The sequence below is a fragment of the Bicyclus anynana genome, chromosome 6, assembly GCF_947172395.1.
Source record: "Bicyclus anynana chromosome 6, ilBicAnyn1.1, whole genome shotgun sequence".
NCBI classification, from domain to species: Eukaryota; Metazoa; Arthropoda; class Insecta; order Lepidoptera; family Nymphalidae; genus Bicyclus; species Bicyclus anynana.
The window spans coordinates 8,517,839-8,537,302 of NC_069088.1; the positions used below are offsets into that span (position 1 = coordinate 8,517,839).

The 19,464-nt window shown below is 34.4% G+C and overlaps 3 protein-coding genes across 4 annotated transcripts in view; 1 reads left to right on the forward strand and 2 right to left on the reverse strand.

The window, feature by feature from the left end:
- LOC112049210 (tyrosine-protein kinase Btk29A) overlaps positions 1-6,771 on the reverse strand; it is a 39,831-nt gene extending 33,060 nt beyond the window's left edge. The window contains exons 1-3 of one of the 2 annotated variants that reach the window (XM_052882108.1): positions 6,478-6,771; positions 5,032-5,058; positions 4,747-4,902 (exon numbers count right to left, since the gene is read on the reverse strand). In XM_052882108.1, the coding sequence (XP_052738068.1) occupies positions 4,747-4,896 (150 nt within the window). In that variant the 5' untranslated portion in view covers positions 4,897-4,902; positions 5,032-5,058; positions 6,478-6,771. The remainder of the gene's footprint in view (positions 1-4,746; positions 4,903-5,031; positions 5,059-6,477) is intronic. The other variant, XM_024087007.2, reaches the window with a different exon arrangement.
- Positions 6,772-7,130: 359 nt separating this feature from the next.
- LOC112049202 (mediator of RNA polymerase II transcription subunit 7) lies at positions 7,131-9,600 on the forward strand. The gene is made up of 3 exons (XM_024087001.2): positions 7,131-7,493; positions 7,570-7,838; positions 9,066-9,600. Exons 1-3 carry the CDS (start codon positions 7,305-7,307, stop codon positions 9,268-9,270), a joined length of 663 nt encoding a protein of 220 aa, XP_023942769.1. The 5' UTR covers positions 7,131-7,304; the 3' UTR covers positions 9,271-9,600.
- Positions 9,601-10,505: 905 nt separating this feature from the next.
- On the reverse strand, positions 10,506-17,550 carry LOC112049200 (apoptosis inhibitor 5). The gene is made up of 8 exons (XM_024086999.2): positions 17,314-17,550; positions 17,027-17,188; positions 15,627-15,971; positions 14,715-14,912; positions 13,775-13,969; positions 12,733-13,002; positions 12,111-12,275; positions 10,506-11,655 (listed from the first exon to the last, which is right to left on the reverse strand). Exons 1-8 carry the CDS (start codon positions 17,386-17,388, stop codon positions 11,368-11,370), a joined length of 1,698 nt encoding a protein of 565 aa, XP_023942767.1. The 5' UTR covers positions 17,389-17,550; the 3' UTR covers positions 10,506-11,367.
- Positions 17,551-19,464: the final 1,914 nt, after the last annotated feature.

Sequence of the window (19,464 nt, forward strand, 5' to 3'; positions counted from 1 at the left end):
GGTTTTCCTTTCTACATGTGTATATAGAACGCCTATTAAAATTTCCATATAACTTTGGGCAGGCCTAATACTAAGGGGAAAACTCGAATATGTGCATTTATAATGTTCCATATGAAAAATCAAATCAAGGAGGATTTGATTTTTCATATGGAACATTATAAAAAGAACAGCTCTCTCTTATACATATATTTGTCAATATCTCGCTTAAACGATATTTCCCACCATGGCTCTACCGAGCTGCCACGTAATAGAGCCTAACAGAATTTCCTATAGGAAGGACGCGACCGCAGTGTAATTTATTTATCGGGAATTCAGGCTTACATTTGTCGGAAAATTCGAGTGAGAGAGAATTTCTTATGCATTTAAAAATAAAGATAGACCTTTAAAAAAAAGCGTTATTGATTACTATTATTTAGTTTATAGTAAAGACATTTATACATTCTTATGATTAGCCCTCCTTCGCCTATATATTCTCTTTGGGAGGGACCGGGTCCTTAGGGCCGTTAAAATAGGCTGATAATGATATTTAGCCGATGCTTTTTTTTAAGGGACCTAGGATATACTGAATAATATTGACAATACGTAGGACAATGTTGCCTTAAGGCGTTGCCACCTTGCCCTGCTGAATTTCTAGACGGCTCTTTTCAGTAGTTTCCATTTTCCGAACCGATAACACGGTAACCGGCAGTAGAAAAACTTGACATTACAAAAGTCCTTAAACTTTAAACTAAATTATTAAATTTTGAGTTTATAAGACTTGGTAAGAAGCCTACTAGAAAGAAAGATTACAAAACTGCTTGTAAGTAAACTAAGCCTACTTGAAATAAACGCGTTTATAAGACTCGGAAAAGCCTACTTGAACTAAATAATATTCATATTCATATAGGGCAGAAAAAGAACAACTTTTCACAAGGATTTAAAAAGGGAAACCACACGTAATTGTGTGAAGAATGTAGTTGCTATGGATGAATCCCTCTACAAACAATTAGTTAGTCGTGTAGGGTCCTCCATTAAAATCGCGCACCGGAGGGCAGAGGGACGTGGCTGTGCATACATTAACGTACGGGGGTTAAGCTCCCTTCGCCGATTATTATTAGAGAAGTGACGAAAAATCCTTCAAACACTATTTTATTTTTTATTTGGTTTATCTTTTTTATACGAGAAGACCGTTTTTTTTTTCGAATTATTGATGTTGTATATTTTTCTCTTTAATACGACAGAACACCCGCATTGGAATAGCTGGATGGATCTACGAGTAACTCCTGGATCTAACTCCAGAACCCCTCTACTGTAAGGAGGGAGGTCTAACCCTGTAATGGGGCTTTAAAAATAAGCAGATAATAAAAAGCTACAAAAAAGAAAAAGTATATTTACTCTTCAAAAAAATGGTTAATCCGTTTATCAATTTCAATGTAAAAGGAAAACACTTATCAATGAAAAAAATCTTGAAAATAACGAAAATGTCGTCTTGCAAACTTGCGTAAAACCGATTTAGAAGTAAAAATTTCACATCTCATTTAGTAGCTAAAATTTAACAAACAAATACAAGACTTTAATATACTCTCTTAGATCATGAGATTGATACCTACTGTAACTACGTAAAAGCCGATATCTGATTGAGCCGCGCAATAAAGTGCCTACGCGGATGGAGATATCCTGTATATGGATGGGAGCAAATCACTAATGGTTTTTAATTGTCTACACACGCAAAATTATGCCAAATACGTCTCCTTGGAAACAACCAAACCAATATTGCGATAAAGTTCCAAAATTACAGCCAAAGCTTTTTCGTACAAACGCGCAAAATTGATAGATCAATTAACAATTTAAAAAGCCGATTGATTTTAACGGATCCATTTAAGGTTGTCATAGTTTAATAAGAAAACTATTGCTTATTTTGAGGTTCTATTTGTTTTATAATAATATGAATATTTAGTTATAATAAAATGTAAATCTTTACCTAAATGCGTGTTGGCCGGGCGACCGGTGTCGACGTAGCACTGCCGGGGACCGCTCTGGAAGGCAGACACGCCCAAATCGCGCATGCGTCTACGGACCCCCGATCGGGATATTAGCAGTCAATTATACGTCCCCAACTGCACGTTTTCAAAATTGCGAAGTACGAGTATCAAGGATCTGGAGCATACTTCTAGCGCAGTATTCATCACTATTTTATATCGCTACTATATCGTATCGTATTCTATTATATTCTATTTCAATTATATTAGATTTCATAGCATAAAATTCTGTAAAATGCGAGTACCTAGTCCATATACATAAATGTTAAAGTAAATCTGTCTGACTTTTCACGGCTAAACATCTATACCGATTTGGATGAATTTTAGTACAATCAGAAATGGGACCTAGGAGCAAAACATAGGCTTACATTTTTTTTGGAAATAAAAATAGAAGGGTAGTAAAATAGCGGGTGAAAGAGGGGTTAAAAAATGTTTTGGAAAGTCCTTCATTTTTTAAGTGATGTGTGAGTGTCTTAGTCTATATTATATCCCTGTTTTCTCACGGAAACGGGAACAACGCAGGTGAAACCACGGGGCACCTTTTAAAATATTTTAAAGAGGTAAACTTTTGGTATTGTAGGGTACCGATTTTGAAAATACTTTTACTACTAGAAAGTTATTTGTTAGTGTCATAGGCTATATTTCATCCTCGTATTCTAACTGGAGCGGGAACTACGCGGGTAAAACTGCAGAGCATCGGCAAGTCATAAACAAAAATAACAGAACACGCTAATTAGTATTAATTAAATTCGACATATCAAACCAACAATTTTTTTTCGTCCTGAATATATTTTTGTTTTGTTTACACTACGAAAATGGTGGCCTACGAAATTACGGAGCGATTCACTGCGGCCTCCGGTACGAGGTAGCCATTTCTCTCGGTTTACTCTTCAAACTATCAATTCTGCTCGGCACTTCAACTTTGAGACTCGTAATACGATAATTTTGATTCCACTGCAAAGGAGATTGTTATAAGGATACTCGGAGAATAGCTCGCTCCAACGACCGCTTAGTGATTTTGAATCTTTATGAAGCCATAGATGGTTAAACGGGTAAACATTTAATTGAGATTTAATTTTTTTTTTATTAAAATTAATTTAAGTTAGTTTTGGATTTTAGTATTCCATAAAGGTAGGTGCAGATTTAGACCACCACACATTTATTAAAAACTAATATTTATAGATAAGCTGGCCCCTGTACACTCTTTTTAACCAACTTTAAAAAAAGGAGGAGGTTTCTCAATTCGATTGTATATATTTTTATATTCAGGTCTTGGAAACATTGACGTTTTATAGACATTCAAGAAAGCAAGAGAAGTGACAATTTTACTTTTACTTACCTTTGTTCAAATTTCTATTCCTGTGCAGCATTTAAAAAATACACATAAATATAGACAAACATTCATTATTTCAAACCCTCATTATCTTATGATCATAATTACATTATGATCATATTACAAATAGTAGTAGTAAATATTCTAGATGAAAGAAAACCTTCTTAAAAAAATATCATTTCATGGCAAATGTTGTATGCACTGACCTACATTAGTTAGTATTCAACCTATTACTCAAAGTTTAGGATTTTAGAAGTTCATTGATCTACTGATAACTAATATACATACTAATTTTATAAATGTGAAAGTTAGTTTGTTTATTATACTATATGCTTCAACTACTCCACTGAATATGCTGAAATTTTGCATACTTATTATACTCTTACATATTGTTAGATATATAAAAAAAAACAGGATGGATACCTTAAATCAGCTATAGAATACCAAGCAAAAGGATCACTTCATAGTAAGTGAAAAAATTTGCCTATAGACAGAGTAACAATGATCATATAAGGAACCTTCAAAGTGCTGCTCTGTTGGATATTTCCAAGACATAAAAAGAATCTTGGAGCTGGATGTGTAATAGTCTATTTTTAACAGCAATATGAATGTCTCCAGTGGGGGATAGTCATGTCAAATACCAACATCCAACTTTCCCAAGACATTGGGACAAACACAAGTTGATAAAACTCCTGTGCCTGTAATTAAACTGGCAACCATTCCAGAATACAGCCCCCTAGCCAAATTTGGTAAAATTTGGTTAGGCAGGGAGAACAACACGAGCGGAGGAGGGGAGTATTGATTTATTGTCAAGGAATTCCTTAACTCTACATCCTGTAGTCACAAGTCCAGGACTCTGCTCGGAGTTTTGCTCTCTAGCACGCAATGGACCCAGCACCTGCACGGTGAATCCATGGAATGCTATTAGCATAAGAATTTTTTTAGCAGTTTACCTGCTTTGTTTCCATTCCCGTGGGAACACGGGAATAAATAATGATAAAGTCGCTTTCTATTAGTAAAAGAATTTTTCAAATCAGTCCAGTAGCATTGAGTTTATTCATTACATATAATACAAAAATATAAAAACTAGCGGACGCCCGCGACTTCGTCTGCCCTTAAACCTCCTTATACTCTCCTGCAAAATCCATTCTTAGCGGACGTCTAATAACTAACTACCTCCCTGCCAAATTTTATATTTGTATGTCAAGTGGTTTTTGAGTTTTCATGATTTCATGACCTTTTACATATTAAGATGTACAAATCTTTTTTCTTTATAATATAAGTGTAGTTAAAGAAAACTCAGCTCTGTAAGTTGTGGATATTATTTTTAAAATTCAGTTGAAAGATTTCCATACTAAGAAGACAAAACAATAATGACTAATGACATGTGCTTACTTGTCCGTCTGTGTCATAGTATATGAGAGCTTTCCTGGTGAGGACAAACCATCTACCCTTGTAGTTGACTGGAGTGAATATCTTCTTGTTTTGTGATCTCTTTATCATAAACGCCTCCCTGATAACTTCATCTTCATCAGTACATGCCATTGTCTCCTTAAAGAATTACAAAAACATTTTATATTCATTATTACTTGTGTTGTTTTTATTCTGCATAATTTGTGTTGATTTGAAGTGTCCTTCCTACTAATATAATGGTTGAAATTCAACAAAATTCAATCATACTTTAGCTCTTTTCTTCAAAATATTACTCTGGAACAAATATCATCAATTAACAATTTGTAATAAAGTAAAATTACAAAGTTCAATATTTTATATTTTATCTATTTAACATAGGAATAATCTGAATCTCAGAAATTGTTACAATGATTTGCATGAAATTTAGTAGCTGGTGTTATAAGAGCGGTAAATCATAATATTTTACATTATTATACTATGAATGTGTTATGGAGTAAGTATGGATGTTTGAATGTCTGTTACTCTTTAAAGTCACAATTACTCAACCAATTTGCAAAAAATTGATTGTAATGATGGTATGAACTCTTTTAAGCAAAAACTACATTTAGCTGTTATTTGGAAACCCTAACACGGGTGATACTGTGCGGCGTCAGCTAGTATGTAATAGAATAGTTGACTATATTATATAATATAATTATTGTTCAATATACTAAAATAAAATCCCATATCCCAAAAATTCCAACTTTCTGAACCTTCAAAGTCTAAACTCTCAACCTATAAGCACATCACATTTCATTTGTAGGTACTAAAACAGAAATTTTGAAGAAAATTTCTGAGATTATCACACCAAACTTGCAATGGAAGCACAATTCACACAGAAGGTATTGTTTTGATATTTATAACTACATACTTATTATAATTAACAAAACTCTCTTTTATTGTTATGAATTTTTATTAACATTCTAATTACAATATTGTCTGATCCTAGTCATTCATTCTTTTAATTTATAAAAAAAAGTTTGATTTTTCGTTCCTTGCTTCATTAACAAAAAATAGAAAGTAAGTAGTTCATACTATCTATTAAATTACTAACACATTTTACTTAAATTGAGTAAAAATATATATAAATGAATTATTAGCTGTTAATTTGTAAGGCTCAAGAACAGCTTGATGGAAATGAAAAATTATCTTGATATCTCAAACAGTTGGTTATCATCTTTATAGGCAACATAAAATAATATACATATTATCTCAAGACGAGAGAGCTGGAGCATAAATTTTGCTCAATCTCTCTAGTTTTTAAATTTTTAACTCGAATTTGGTTGGCAATATGAATGTTATTTGTGAGTGTCCTAAGACTATAATTTTATTCAGTATTCCCACGAGAACTATGCGCGTAAAACCGCGAGACGTCGTCTGTACTTTCTTATAATAAATAGTTCTGTATTAAATAATAAATAGTAATACATTACAGTGGCTTAACACCAAATATTAAATAACTCGTGAGATAACGCCATCCATAACACTGTTTGTAACCTCTTGTAATTATTGAACCGGGAAACGAAGTACGTAAATATACTTTAAATTTATTACAATCTTCTTTATTTTGATATTTTATTGTTTAATTTATATATCATTTCGTCAATAAGTATTAATATTAAACGAAGAACAACAGACAGTTAGAAACACACCAAATACATATTCCTATTTTACCTGTTTTGATTATACGTAGACCATTATTTTAATATTTTCGGGCTTCAGCACTTAGACAAAAAGGTTCATCATTACCACGAAACCAAACAAAGCAAACTTAGTTGAAAAGTTACGAACTTTTTAACTGTTAAGTAATCTTTATTCTACTTAACAATTAAACAAATTAAGTAAATAAAACCACGAACTTTTCAAATCAATGCAAAGCATCAATAACAATTCACATTTCACAATTTTACGTGATTCACAAATTCACATCACAGATCACTGCAGAATAGAATGCAGATTATTTCACACGGCACACCACAGAAAAGAAATAACCACGGAGTGACAGACGAACGTCAACTCAGAACACAGACATTTTTTTTCTTTATTCTTTGCCGTAGGGAAAAGGCTAAGAAAACACAGACAAAAGCTAGTTTTTTTTTGCTTTATACAGCCCTGCGGCTTTATTACGTATCTCAGTGTACCAACAATGAGTTAAACAATGAGTCACTACACCGATTTTTGTCGTATTTTCGCCTATTTAAATTTTCAGTATTATAATGTACTCTGTGGTCTTATTAATCATCCTACTCTATGATCTCATCACAGACGATCTCACCCAATGTACTCTATGGTCTCACCTATGTCTCACCTGTATCTGTTTCTTTTCTATGGTTGAGTTTTTGACGTTTGTGGTTGGATTTTTTTGGAATCTTGGTGGATGTTGATAATTTTTTAATATTTGTATTTGTACTATACAAATAACTTAAGTCATAGATTAAAGTGTTAAGTAGTAAAGAATAACAATAAATTTATGTTACATTGTAGAAAAGAAAAATAAAAGGATGTCTTCTGAAACGACTCAAGTTAGTTCGTTGCCGTTACCTCCATTGCAATACATCAATTTTTATACTGACGAAAATGTTCGTAGAAATAGGGCTCCGTTGCCACCACGGCCTATTCATGACTCCTACCAAATGTTTGGTCATACATTCAATGCAGATGATACAATTATACGTTCCTTGGAAAGTCAGGTAAAAAGTTATTTCATTATGTTTTAAATCCTACAATTATGTACTTTTAATATAAAACATAATTTATATTTCTTAGGGTTTCCGTCGCCTTTACCCGATGCACTTTGAAAGGAGAAGAGAATTGAAGAAACTGAACCACTCGTTATTGGTTAACTTTTTAGATCTATTAGATTTATTAGTTCATTGCCCAGATTCACCAAAGAGAGCTGAAAAAGTTGAAGATCTTAGTCTGCTATTTATACACATACATCATCTGTTGAATGAGTTCCGACCACATCAGGCCAGAGAAACACTCCGTGTGATGATGGAGTTACAGAAGAGACAAAGAGTGGAGACTGCTATGAGGTGATTATCAACATCAAATCTAGTAAAAATAAAACCAGCTTTATTATACTTATAGTCTAAAGCAAATGGGATCAGTTATACTCAGTGTGGGTCTTAGCAATATTTTCTTGTTGAATAGCCCTTGTAAAAAGTTAAGAAAACAGTTTTGTGTATGGTTTGTTTTACAAAACTAAAATTGTCCCTGTGCAAAACAAAATCAGATGAAAATGCCTATTTCTTTTGGGAATATCAGTAAAGAAAAGTATCCCATGTAATTTGTTGTAAAATACTGTCCACAGAAATAAGCTAAATATCATGCAGATCCTCCTTGTCATTCTAGAGTTAACTTTAATTTGTCTGCCAGCTGTAGTACATACATGGCTTAGATGTAGTACATACATATACATGGCTTACACCCCTACTCAGTGGACATTTACTGTCATCATCATTAACAACCCATATTTGGCTCACTGTTGAGAATGAGTCTCCTCTCAAAATGAGAGAGGTTATGCCTTAGTCCACCACACTGACCCAATGTGGATTGACAGACTTCACTCACATAAATGAAGAAAATTCTCAGGAATACATGTTTACTCACTGCTCTCTCTGTCCAGTGAATATGACCTCTGCCTCCGATTCCGGAGGGTGTGGGTTCGAAACCGGTCCGGGGCATGCACCTCCAACTTCAGTTGTGTGCATTATAAGAAATTAAATATCACGTGTCTCAATTGGTGAAGGAAAACATTGTAAGGAAACCTGCATACCAGAGAATTATCTTCATTCTCTGCATGTGTGAAGTCTGCCAATCCGCATTGGGCTAGTGTGGTGGACTATTGGCCTCACCCCTCATTCTGAGAGGAGACTCAAGCTCAGCAGTGAGCCGAATATGGGTTGACGACGACGACCACATGTTTACTCTTGTTTTTCCTTCACTGCTTGAGATACATGATATTTAATTTCTTAAAATGCACATAACTGGAAATTTTGAGGTGCATGCACTAGACCGGACTCGACCCTACACCCTCCGAATCAAAGGCAGAGGTCATATCTACTAGTCTATCACGAGGCAAGCTATAGTGTCATTTTATCTGACCAACCATAGCCATTTTGCAAAACATTAAACTAAAAGCATGACAACAGTGACATCCTCACCAGGTCAGAAGTTTGTGTTTATGAGGATATTTTTTACTGTATGTATTGTTATAATTCAGTCAGTATTAATTACCTTCTATGTGTTTTTTGTTTTAGGTTCCAGAAACACTTGGATAAAGTTCAAGATATTTTACAAAATGCATTACAAAGTTTGCCAGATCAGAATGACATTGAGTCTAATTTTAAAGTACCACCAGAAATATTGGATCATATGGATTGTAACCCAAGTGACAATGCAAATGCTGATCCATGCTATGAACTTGATAGAATCATGTGTAATATTGTAGATAATATGAGATAGCTATACATATTTGTTTCAAATCAATGATTATTATTAAGGTAAAAAAAAGTAATTAATGCTCATTTACGTGATACCTGTTTCTTCAAAGCAAATATTGTATACTTATTTTATAATTGCTTGTAATTTTTTTCAAGAAACTGGTAAAAGTGAATGAATGCATTACAAAGTGATGCAATAGGTAAACCATAATTGAAACTGAATATCTAAATAGAGATTTTGTAATATATTAGAAAGGGGTCTCCTTTCTAATAATTAGCTGCTTGTTCTTTGATTTTCATTCTTGAAAATAATGAAATGCCTTTCCTTTTTAAATAAAATTTTGTAATCATATTTTATGAGTTCTTAATAACCAATTTTTAAATATTAGCAACAAGCAAAATTGCAATAGGGTAGTATACTCATCAAATTTAATATAAACAATATTAATTTCGTGTCATCATTATCAACCCATGTTCGGCTCAAGTCTCCTCTCAGAATGGTTAGGCCAATAGTCCACAATGCTGACGTAATGCAGATTGGCAGACTTCACACGCAGAGAATTACGAAAATTCTCTGGTATGCAGGTTTCCTCACTATATTTTTTCCTTCACTGTTTGAGATATATGATATTTCTTAAAGTACACAACTGAAAAGTTTGAGGTGCATGCCCCAGACCGGATTCGAACTTGCACCCTCCGGAATCGGAGGCAGAGGTCATATCCACTGGGCTATCACGGGCTGAATTTCGTGTAGTACATGGAATAAGGGATTTCATAAAAAACTATTTAAATATCACGTATTTTTTCAAACGTAACTTCAAAAACGCTATCGTCCGTAACGTGACGTCACTGACACACTTGGTGACATAGTGATTAATGATTATAAACTATACTATAATTATAAACTAAACTAAATTATTGTTTTAAATTTTGTCAAACGCTCAGTTTGTAAGAGATTTGATATAGTGACGTCATGAAACAGTTGAAGTATAGACTGTCATAATGGCCGACAGGCGTTTTGGCTGGTATCGACTTTCTTTGTTTTTACAGATAAACACTTCATTATTCTATTAAAAAAATCACAAAAAATACCTTCTTTTTCCAATAAAAGAATGTCTATGTAACATTAATAGTCCAAACAACCAAAACTCAAACTTTGATTTCCAGTATCTGTAAGGGCTTCAAATATTACTGTTCTTGTAGTAAATAAAAGAGGAGGGGAGGAGGAGGAGGAGGAGCTTTTACAGAAACTCTGAATTTGTTTAATTATTTTTAATATGATGAAATAAAAATATTATCAATTCTGCAGGTGAAACTTCTTTGGAAAAGATGTCAATAAAAAAGATAGTGAAACAATATTAAATTACAGCTATGATCCCATCCCATGTGTAGTCCAAATATTGCTTCATTTCATTGTCCTCTTCTGATGATCATGCCTGTGACGATATTTGATAGGTTATTTGTCAATGAAGTGTCTACTTACTTTACAGCAGGTATTCTTTCTATATCTTACTTTACCTTAATTTGGCTATGCTGGACCTATATTAAATTAAATACAGAAATAAAAATTAAAAAAAAATACTTACACATTTTCGGTTTTTTGTAGTCACCTCGCTTAACTTCCGGAAATTGATAGATATGAGCTATTGGAAAGTCAAAATACTTACTATTTGATATTTTTAATGTTGTAATGCCAGAAATAAGGCATCTCTCCTTATTATTATACTATAAAATAATGTATTTACCTATGTGGCATCAATAAACAGAACAAACCATTCAGCACTTCACTAGAGCTCGAACACAGTCTACCTGTAAACTACTACAATCTAGAAATAGTTCAAACTGAATTATTCAGGACACCTATACAACCAAAAGAATGCAACGTCGGCCTGGAAAAAAAAATTGCTAGAAATACCTATTTAAATCCAGTGTCCAAATACTAATGAATTTTATGACTGCAATGTCTTTATTGCAATGGATTTGTGTTTATCACATTTTTTGTTGAAAACACTCCATGCTGAAATTTCTTATCAACTGACAGCCATATTTTTTTTCTAAAATTATTTTTATGAAACAAGAGTGTCATGGCCCAAATTAATAAATCTTTTGTTTTGTTGTTTTAGAAGTTATTGCGCCGTTTAAAAGGCGCCCCATTGTTTCGGAAATCCCGTCGTCCATAACCACCCCTACCCCTACCATAGTTGGAACCAGAGAAACGTCCAGAGTTGTTCAATCTGGAACTGTATTTCCCCGAAGGTGGTGTATACATCTTAAGGTTTCTGTCACCACTTCGAGAACGTTTCTCTGGTGATTCTTTCTTGTCACGATTGTCAAAAGTTATTGGTCTGTGTCTCTTTGACCCTGATGATTGCTTTTCATTGTTGTCAAGTTCGGTTGTCTGTGTTGCCTGCAAAAAAAATTATTGATAATACTAATATCAAAAAAATAAAAATGTTCGTGTGAATGCAAGATTCTCAGATGATAAAGAAGACGTCATGTTTTTGTCTAATAAATAAAACTTTCACAATACCAGCCGCATGGCTTATATTTTCGTCTTTATCAAAGAAAAACTGTTAAAAGCACCAAATTTTTATGGTTCACGTAAATTTTCAACACCCTGTACAACTGAATAAAGTAAAAGAATTATTTAGGGTGAAACAAGCAATCTTTACAACAACCACAAAATTATTTGATCAATAATTTCACCCGATTTTTGTTAAGATTTTTACTAGTATCTTTGTCAAGGCATTTACTGGAAAAATAATGGATTAATTTTTCCCGACCTAAATGCTATGTGCCTTAGGCATGACAAGGTGAGCCTGCTATTCTTAAAGTAAATTTCATATAATTAGTAAAAATTACCTCTTTTTCAGTCTTCTTGGATTGGAAAGAGAGTTGCACTTTACTTTTGAAGCTTGGGGGAGTGCGGAATATATCCCTTATGAGAGTATTTATATTTGATGTTGTTTTCAACGCTACCAATTTCAATTTGTTCTCTTCTGAATCAGCGTCTTCACCTTTTTTGCCCTAAAAAAAATATCAACAATGTTTTTATGGTTCTGAATAATTTTAAAAAGGTTTGATGACCAATTGATCAGTTATAAATAGTCAGATTTATAATTGAATATGTGTATTATGGTTACATTAATATTTTTTTATAATTTCATGATTTGTCATCTTGAACTGCATGCATCCAGCGTTTGCTTTATGTATACTGATTATACATTATATATTGAACTCTTTCTAGCTGAATGGAAATTTATTAAGTTAAATAAACCAGATTATAAACTTATGGACCTTGAGTCTGCAACATACAAGGTTACCTGATTACTTAATTTTAAATAACTGAAACAATTAACAGATGACACATGGCTCAATGTTCAACTGCTTGTTCAAACACTCAACAGATGAGTGGTTCAATGCTGTATGACAATATAAGAAAAAGAAAAGAAAAAAAATTAAGTAAATCGGAAAGTATTCATACCTGTGTAACTTCCTTCAACTTTTTAATATATCCTTGTGTTAGTCTTGCAGTGTACTGCAGCCGCAGACGAAGAGACTTGATCCTTGCTGCATCAGCACCGAGCGCCTCTGGGGCCTTCTTGCACAAAGAGTGAAGAGCAAACAGAGCACATTCTACATGAGAAAATTGTAAAGATGGTGCAGATTTCGTATCATCAGATTTATTTTCATTGTTATCTGTTTTTGTTGCAATTTCTTCCTCTGTTTCAACAGGAGCTTCTGGGAGGTAGTTCTGAAAAACATATATTCTTAATATTCTTTGTCTATATATGGTTATATATAATAAATATGTATATTTTCAGAACAATTTGTCTCTGGTTGTAGCAGTACTCAGACCAATTACCTCTGGACTTGTTTAACACTCAAATTCTCCAACACAATTGTCTGTTGTGTATTGAGGGGGATGAGGTAAAGTCGCACATCAAAAATATTAAGCACCAATAAACATATCCTGTGTCTTTACACTAAAAACAACTATAAATATAAATTATAATTTTATCACTATGAAACATCAATATAGACACAGTTTGTATAAACACATTAGATCATGATCATATGCTTATGACAGAGGTTTAATGTCCAGGGGCAGGTCCTAAGGTAATTGGTCTATCATAGTGACGTCTTGAAACAGTTGAAATATAGACCATCATGGCCGACAGGTGTCATGGCTCATATTGAAATATAGACCATCATGGCCAACAGGTGTTATGGCTCGTATTGTCAAAAACATATTTAAAAACTAAAATCTTCTCATAACATCTCAAAAAAATATGAAAAAAAAATTTCAATCTAGTAGAACAATAATAACCTATTAACTATTTAAGACCATTTAATAAAAAGTGTCAAGTAGCCTAGTATAAGAATTGTGATTTAAATTTATAGTTGTGAGTAGTGTAAGGATACAGGATATATTTATTGGTGTTAAATATATCCTTTGTCCAATACAAGTCCAAAGGTTGGTCTGAGAATATTGTGTATAAAGATTATTATATACATATGTTTACCAGTAACACATCGTATGTGGTTTTGATTTTATCCTCTGCATTCTCAATCTCGCCACAGTATTCTGTGATTTCAGCAAACGACTTCAATAGCTCCAGCTTCAAATCATTGTCACCACCTGTTGCTGCAATATCTTTCCAACTCCCGAGGACATTGTCACAGAATATGTTGACAAACTGTGTTGAATCAACTTGTGCCTTGAAATAAAATATAATAATTTGTATACCAGCATAATAACTACTAACAAAACTTTGTATTAATGTTGTAATGAAACCTAAAAGTAAGTTTTATGCAATACCTTAGTAGTAGTTGTGGGCTACTTTTTGGACTAAGTACCCATCAGAACACTGTTAATAAATAGGCATTGACCCCAAACCACTATACTCTGTATTTCATATGTAATACAAATATAAGATGCCCATTAGATAAGCTTATTTGTATCTTAGGACCTTGACAAGTATCACACAAGTAGGCACACTTCAAACTACCCAAACCTTCTATGGTGCTTAAACCCTACTCTGTTCAGCCAGTACAGTACAGTTTGCTGTGCGGATTCCCAGTCCAGTGTAAATCTCCAAGCAGAGCCCCAGACTTGTGACCAATTGGTGAATGTCCTTGACAGTTAACTAACACTCCCCTTCTCTGCTCGTGTTGTTCTTCTATGCCTAGTCAAAGTTGGTAAGATCCTACTACATCACTTTTGGATACACATTCTAATATAGAACTCGCTGCAGTTTTAGTGAGGCCAAGGTCCTCCTCTAGCACCTACTTCTATGGAGAACAAACTAAACATATTCATAGCTATTTTTAGTAAGTTCATATGTTAGGTCATAATATTTATTCAATTTATTATTATTATTTTATACTGTGGTGTTCTTTTAGTCTCCCATTCTGTTAGCATTGTAAGCTCTAAAAGGCAAATTATAAAGCAAAAATATTTACAGAGAACAATGGCACAGCGTGTTGAGTGCATTGTATAAGTCTATCCACATATTCAGGGTCTTCTGGGTGCCAGTCGTCAGGAGTGAAGGCCACTGCTGCCATCAGCTGAGTCAATTCCTTCTTGCCTGCTGGTGTCTTGCCAAGCTTGGACCACATTAACAAATCTATTATGTGTTCAAATTCATCAGCTGCAGAGTCCTGTGAACATTTATTGAAGTGAGTAAGAAAATAAAACAAAAGTAGTCATCTTCTTTTCTGATTATGTTAGTGCCCTAGGCTCCTTAATGGGACCCCAGCAGCGTCATCGGGGATTTGCCCTAAGGCAGAAGCAGATGTGGGCGGAATGAGTCTTTATGGGCATCATCATTGTCAAACAACTTGAACAGTCCTCTCAAATGACTAGCCCTCCCTCCTTTTAGGAGTGGTGATATGCCACAACCTACCACTCTACACTACTACAGTGTACGTTTGTGGGCTTATGATGATAATGTGTGTATAAACTATTACTATCAAATGTTAATAATGATCACTGGCTTAAGGTGTTCTCTGAGCCACAGGGTTGTGACCTCACAAACATCCTCAAACTATTTTTACTGAAAACATCTTGGAAGTTAGACTGCTTCTATCTTAAACTGCAATGTCACTTAGCATCATGTAAGTTCACAGTCAGGGATAACTTGTCTTTAAAATAGAAATATAATATATTTAAATCAGTCAAAAGACTATGGGCAGCCACCTATAATCTAAACACCTTCAAGCCAAGAGTGAATAGACACTTTCTAGACAAATACATCCATAGACCTCAACATTGCTTTCTATCAAACACAATTTATAGTCAGACGCAAGCTTACTGACCATAAAAAAAATTATTCATAAGTTCTTTTAAAAATAACATATTTGAATATACTACACCTGTAGTATCTTTTTCCCCTCTGCGATGATAATATCTTCACAATCTTTGTCAATAACTTCTCTTCCCAACTGCTTTACTTTGGTTGCTAAAAACTTGATGCATCTTTCTCTCACAGCTACATTGGCGATTTCACTGTCAGTGTTTTGGTGGATTTGTGAAAATAGGCCTGACAAAGTCCCTTTTGGATCAACTTTCATAATTGTGAGCAGTGAATTAGTGACAACATTGATTTCTGTTGCGTCTTCCGACTGTAGAAGTTGTGCTAGGATATCAGCAACCCGTGTAGTGTGTTCTTTATTAGCCATACACATGCTTGGTAAAGCTTTGATAGCTTGCTTGCGTATCTGAAATAATTGTCAATAATCAATATTATGTAGTCAGTTAAAAAGATGAGCATGTACCAAACTTTGAGTTGTCTCTGAACTCGAAACATATGGCTCCTATTATACAAAAACTTAACTCAGTAAGGTTATATTTAATGTGCAGTTCTGCATGTTGCAACATCAGAGTGGATCAAATGGGGACTGAATTATTATCTATAATAGGGGTATATTTCCTAGCATGTCAACAATTATCATTTACTATTCAAAACTCAAGAATGGCTTAACCAATTTAGCTGAAAATTGGTGGAGAGGTCTTTTAGAATTAGGAGACAGACATAGGACACCCTTTTTTCCCAGGGTAGTGGTAAGTAAGATGTAAGTGCACATAATATGTCAAAGCAAAACTTGACCAGCAGACTAAATCACTATTTTTAACCTATTCTAGTTGACATATACAAAATCAATATTCTATGTAACCTACTGGATATGTTATAGTAGGTAGAAGATATTTTGATTCTTATTTTAATAGGTTGATAATAAAGACCAACATAGAGAATAGGCTAGCAAGTCCGCAAGTCATAGATAAAATTAAGAATATGGAATTAGCACAGCAGAAACAGGTTAAATTATTTGTTGGAGGAGTGGCTCATAGGTCCATAGGTAACATAAAGTCATTTTAGATCACTAAGTCTTGGGTTCTGGGTGGGGCTGAGCCAATTATTTTTCCTTTCTTCCTAAGAGTTCTTCTCTTCAGTTAAAATTTTTCACCTATTCAGACACCCGGGCACCCAGGTTATTTAACCTAACCTAACTTTAGATTTTTACAAAATTTACTTGCAGGTACTCCATTGATTTATAAATGTGACTGTAGAACTCAATCCAAACTTTAGGTTATATTGCCAAACCTTAAGTGAAATTTTCAACTCTCATATCAATTGTGGACTTAGATTATCACAACTTAGCCAAACACCATTTGAAATCAAAAATTCCTGTTTATGTTTTAATAGTGCCAATGTTTTGGTAAGGCAGATTATGGATGGGAAATTCCCCAATAAATTATAACATATGATACTAACAGTCACATCGTCATCTTCACATAGATCAAATTGTGCTTCAATAGACTGGTCCGCTAAATTAGGAAAGCTGTCAAAGAATTTTGCAATAAATTGCGAGGCCAAGCGTTTCTCTTTATCAGATCCCTTAACTGCTGCCAATATCTCCAAATATTCTGTCTCATGCTAAAACAAAACACAGAATCAAATATTAAGTTATTTCTACAAACGCTTACGACTATTTATTCACATATAAACACAGATTTACTTATCAGATTATAGTAATTAAAATTAATAGAGGGTTAGAATACCTTAGCTATGTCATCCTTGGCATCTGCAAGAATACCATAATTTTGATATAACTTTTCAATATTGTCTGTAGCCATTCTAATAACCAAAAAAGCCCCTTTACGAATATTTTACTTATCCCGGAAAAAAGAAAAGCCTAATTAAAACTGTATTAATCCAATTTTAAAAATAAACCCTAAATTATGTTTTACTTTTAATAATCGACAACGCCGCCTGCCGCCAACACCACAGACGTCAAATTTATAGTAATAGATAGTAGATACAGATAGAGAAAGAAGACATAGACAAACAACCACAGAGTAATACATCAAGTCAACTAGCTTTACGGCTTTGAGTTCCTTCACTTTTGAGTCACTGATTAATCAGCACACAGGACCACAGAAGGCTAAAAAATCAATGAATAAGGAAACTTTAAATAAAACAAGTAGCTAGTAGCAACTTCGTCTGAGGTAGCACGGTAACACCCTTAGAGTAAGAATTCATTTTCCCCAAATTACCTCTAACTGAATCGTTTTTGGAGGACACTAACAGATGGCGCTGTTTCAGTAACATACCCATAAATTTACGATTCGGTACAATGACAATCCCGGAGAAAATATCGAAAAAATACGTTGTATATTTGGACAAAAAAGGATAAGTGTGCCTATTATAGTGGCAATTTTTAATCTTTTCCTACTGTGAATAACGCGTAACCGTAAACGCGAATCGAGACAGTTGTGCATTAGTGTCACTAGATGGCGCTGTTTCAATTCCTTAGAAATTCGCGTTTACGTTAACGTGATCGTCACAGTATCAAACTGCCACTGCTGCCACTAGGCTCTCTGGTGACGCATAACGCCGAAACAATCTTTTCTCCAGCCAGATCTATCCCGAGCTGCATAATTTAACGTACCTATTTCAGGATGGTCTGTCTGTCAACAAAGTCCAAAGTATTTAAGAAGCTGCTCCCGTTGCCCACGCACTGCATCACGCGCATCATCAACCTCGTGATGTGCCGTTCGGTTTTCATGTCAAACACACACTAAGTACCGACGAGGGTAAATACAGCATCACCTCGCTGCCGCACACAACAAGGGAGAACACTCCATCGCAGTATACCTCGACATGGAGAATGCGTTCGATCGCGTCTGGTATATAAGTTGGCACAAGATGTCCACGTCTAAAATTCCTTGCCGAGTACCTAATTAGGTATGTGTACATATTCCTAGTAACTACTAGACAGACAGCTTTCCAGTATAGCGGTTGAAGACGCCCTGTTCACAGAACGGTAGGTTCGTGCCGGTGTGCTCCAAGGAGACTGCCTGTCGCCCATTGTGCTACAGCCTCATACGAATCATACATAAGTATAAGTATTTGGACTAAGGCTATACAGCAGATACACGGACTACATCCCTATGGCGAACGGCGTCATGGTCACTCTGTGCCGCCAGCGATACCGCGCTACCGTCAAGGAGCGTCAGACGAGGTTTGCTTGCGTTCGACCGCTTCCCCAGACAAGAGCGCTTAGGTACTGATGGCTGTCTTCAATTTCATAATTTGCCGTTTACGTTAACGCAATAGTAACAGTATGAAAACATTGAAAACTCCAACTAGGCACACAGGTGTGATAGAAAATTATGTAGTACAGATAGGTAATATCAGTTCGGTGCATTATAGAATTAGGTAGGTACCTATAGATATATAGGCTCTTTAATTTATTAGGTATAGGTATGTAAATAATTAAGAAAAATCTTTTAAAATCTACATAAGGTGAATAAATAAGTACCTATCAACGCTTTTTTAGCCAAAAGGAAGTGGGTAATGATTTTGGCATACTTTACAAGATGAAATAGACTGCTATCTCTAACCCGCTCAATTATTATAGTAGGACTAGTAGGTATCACACCCAAATTCACGAACAAAATTGTCTGCCATTTTCTGAAGAAAACGAGCTTAGATTTGGTATTATCCCTAACTTATACCTACCTACTACCTAAAGTAGAAGTTTTTGCCTTTTTTTCCACACCATTCAACTACACAAAATAGTAGATTGTTATACAAGGGGCTAAAAAGACCCATTATATACGAGGTATTTTTAGGGCCCGAGACGAAGGCGAGGGCCGCCTAAATAGAAACCGAGTCTATAATGGGTTTAGCCCCACGTGTTACACTCT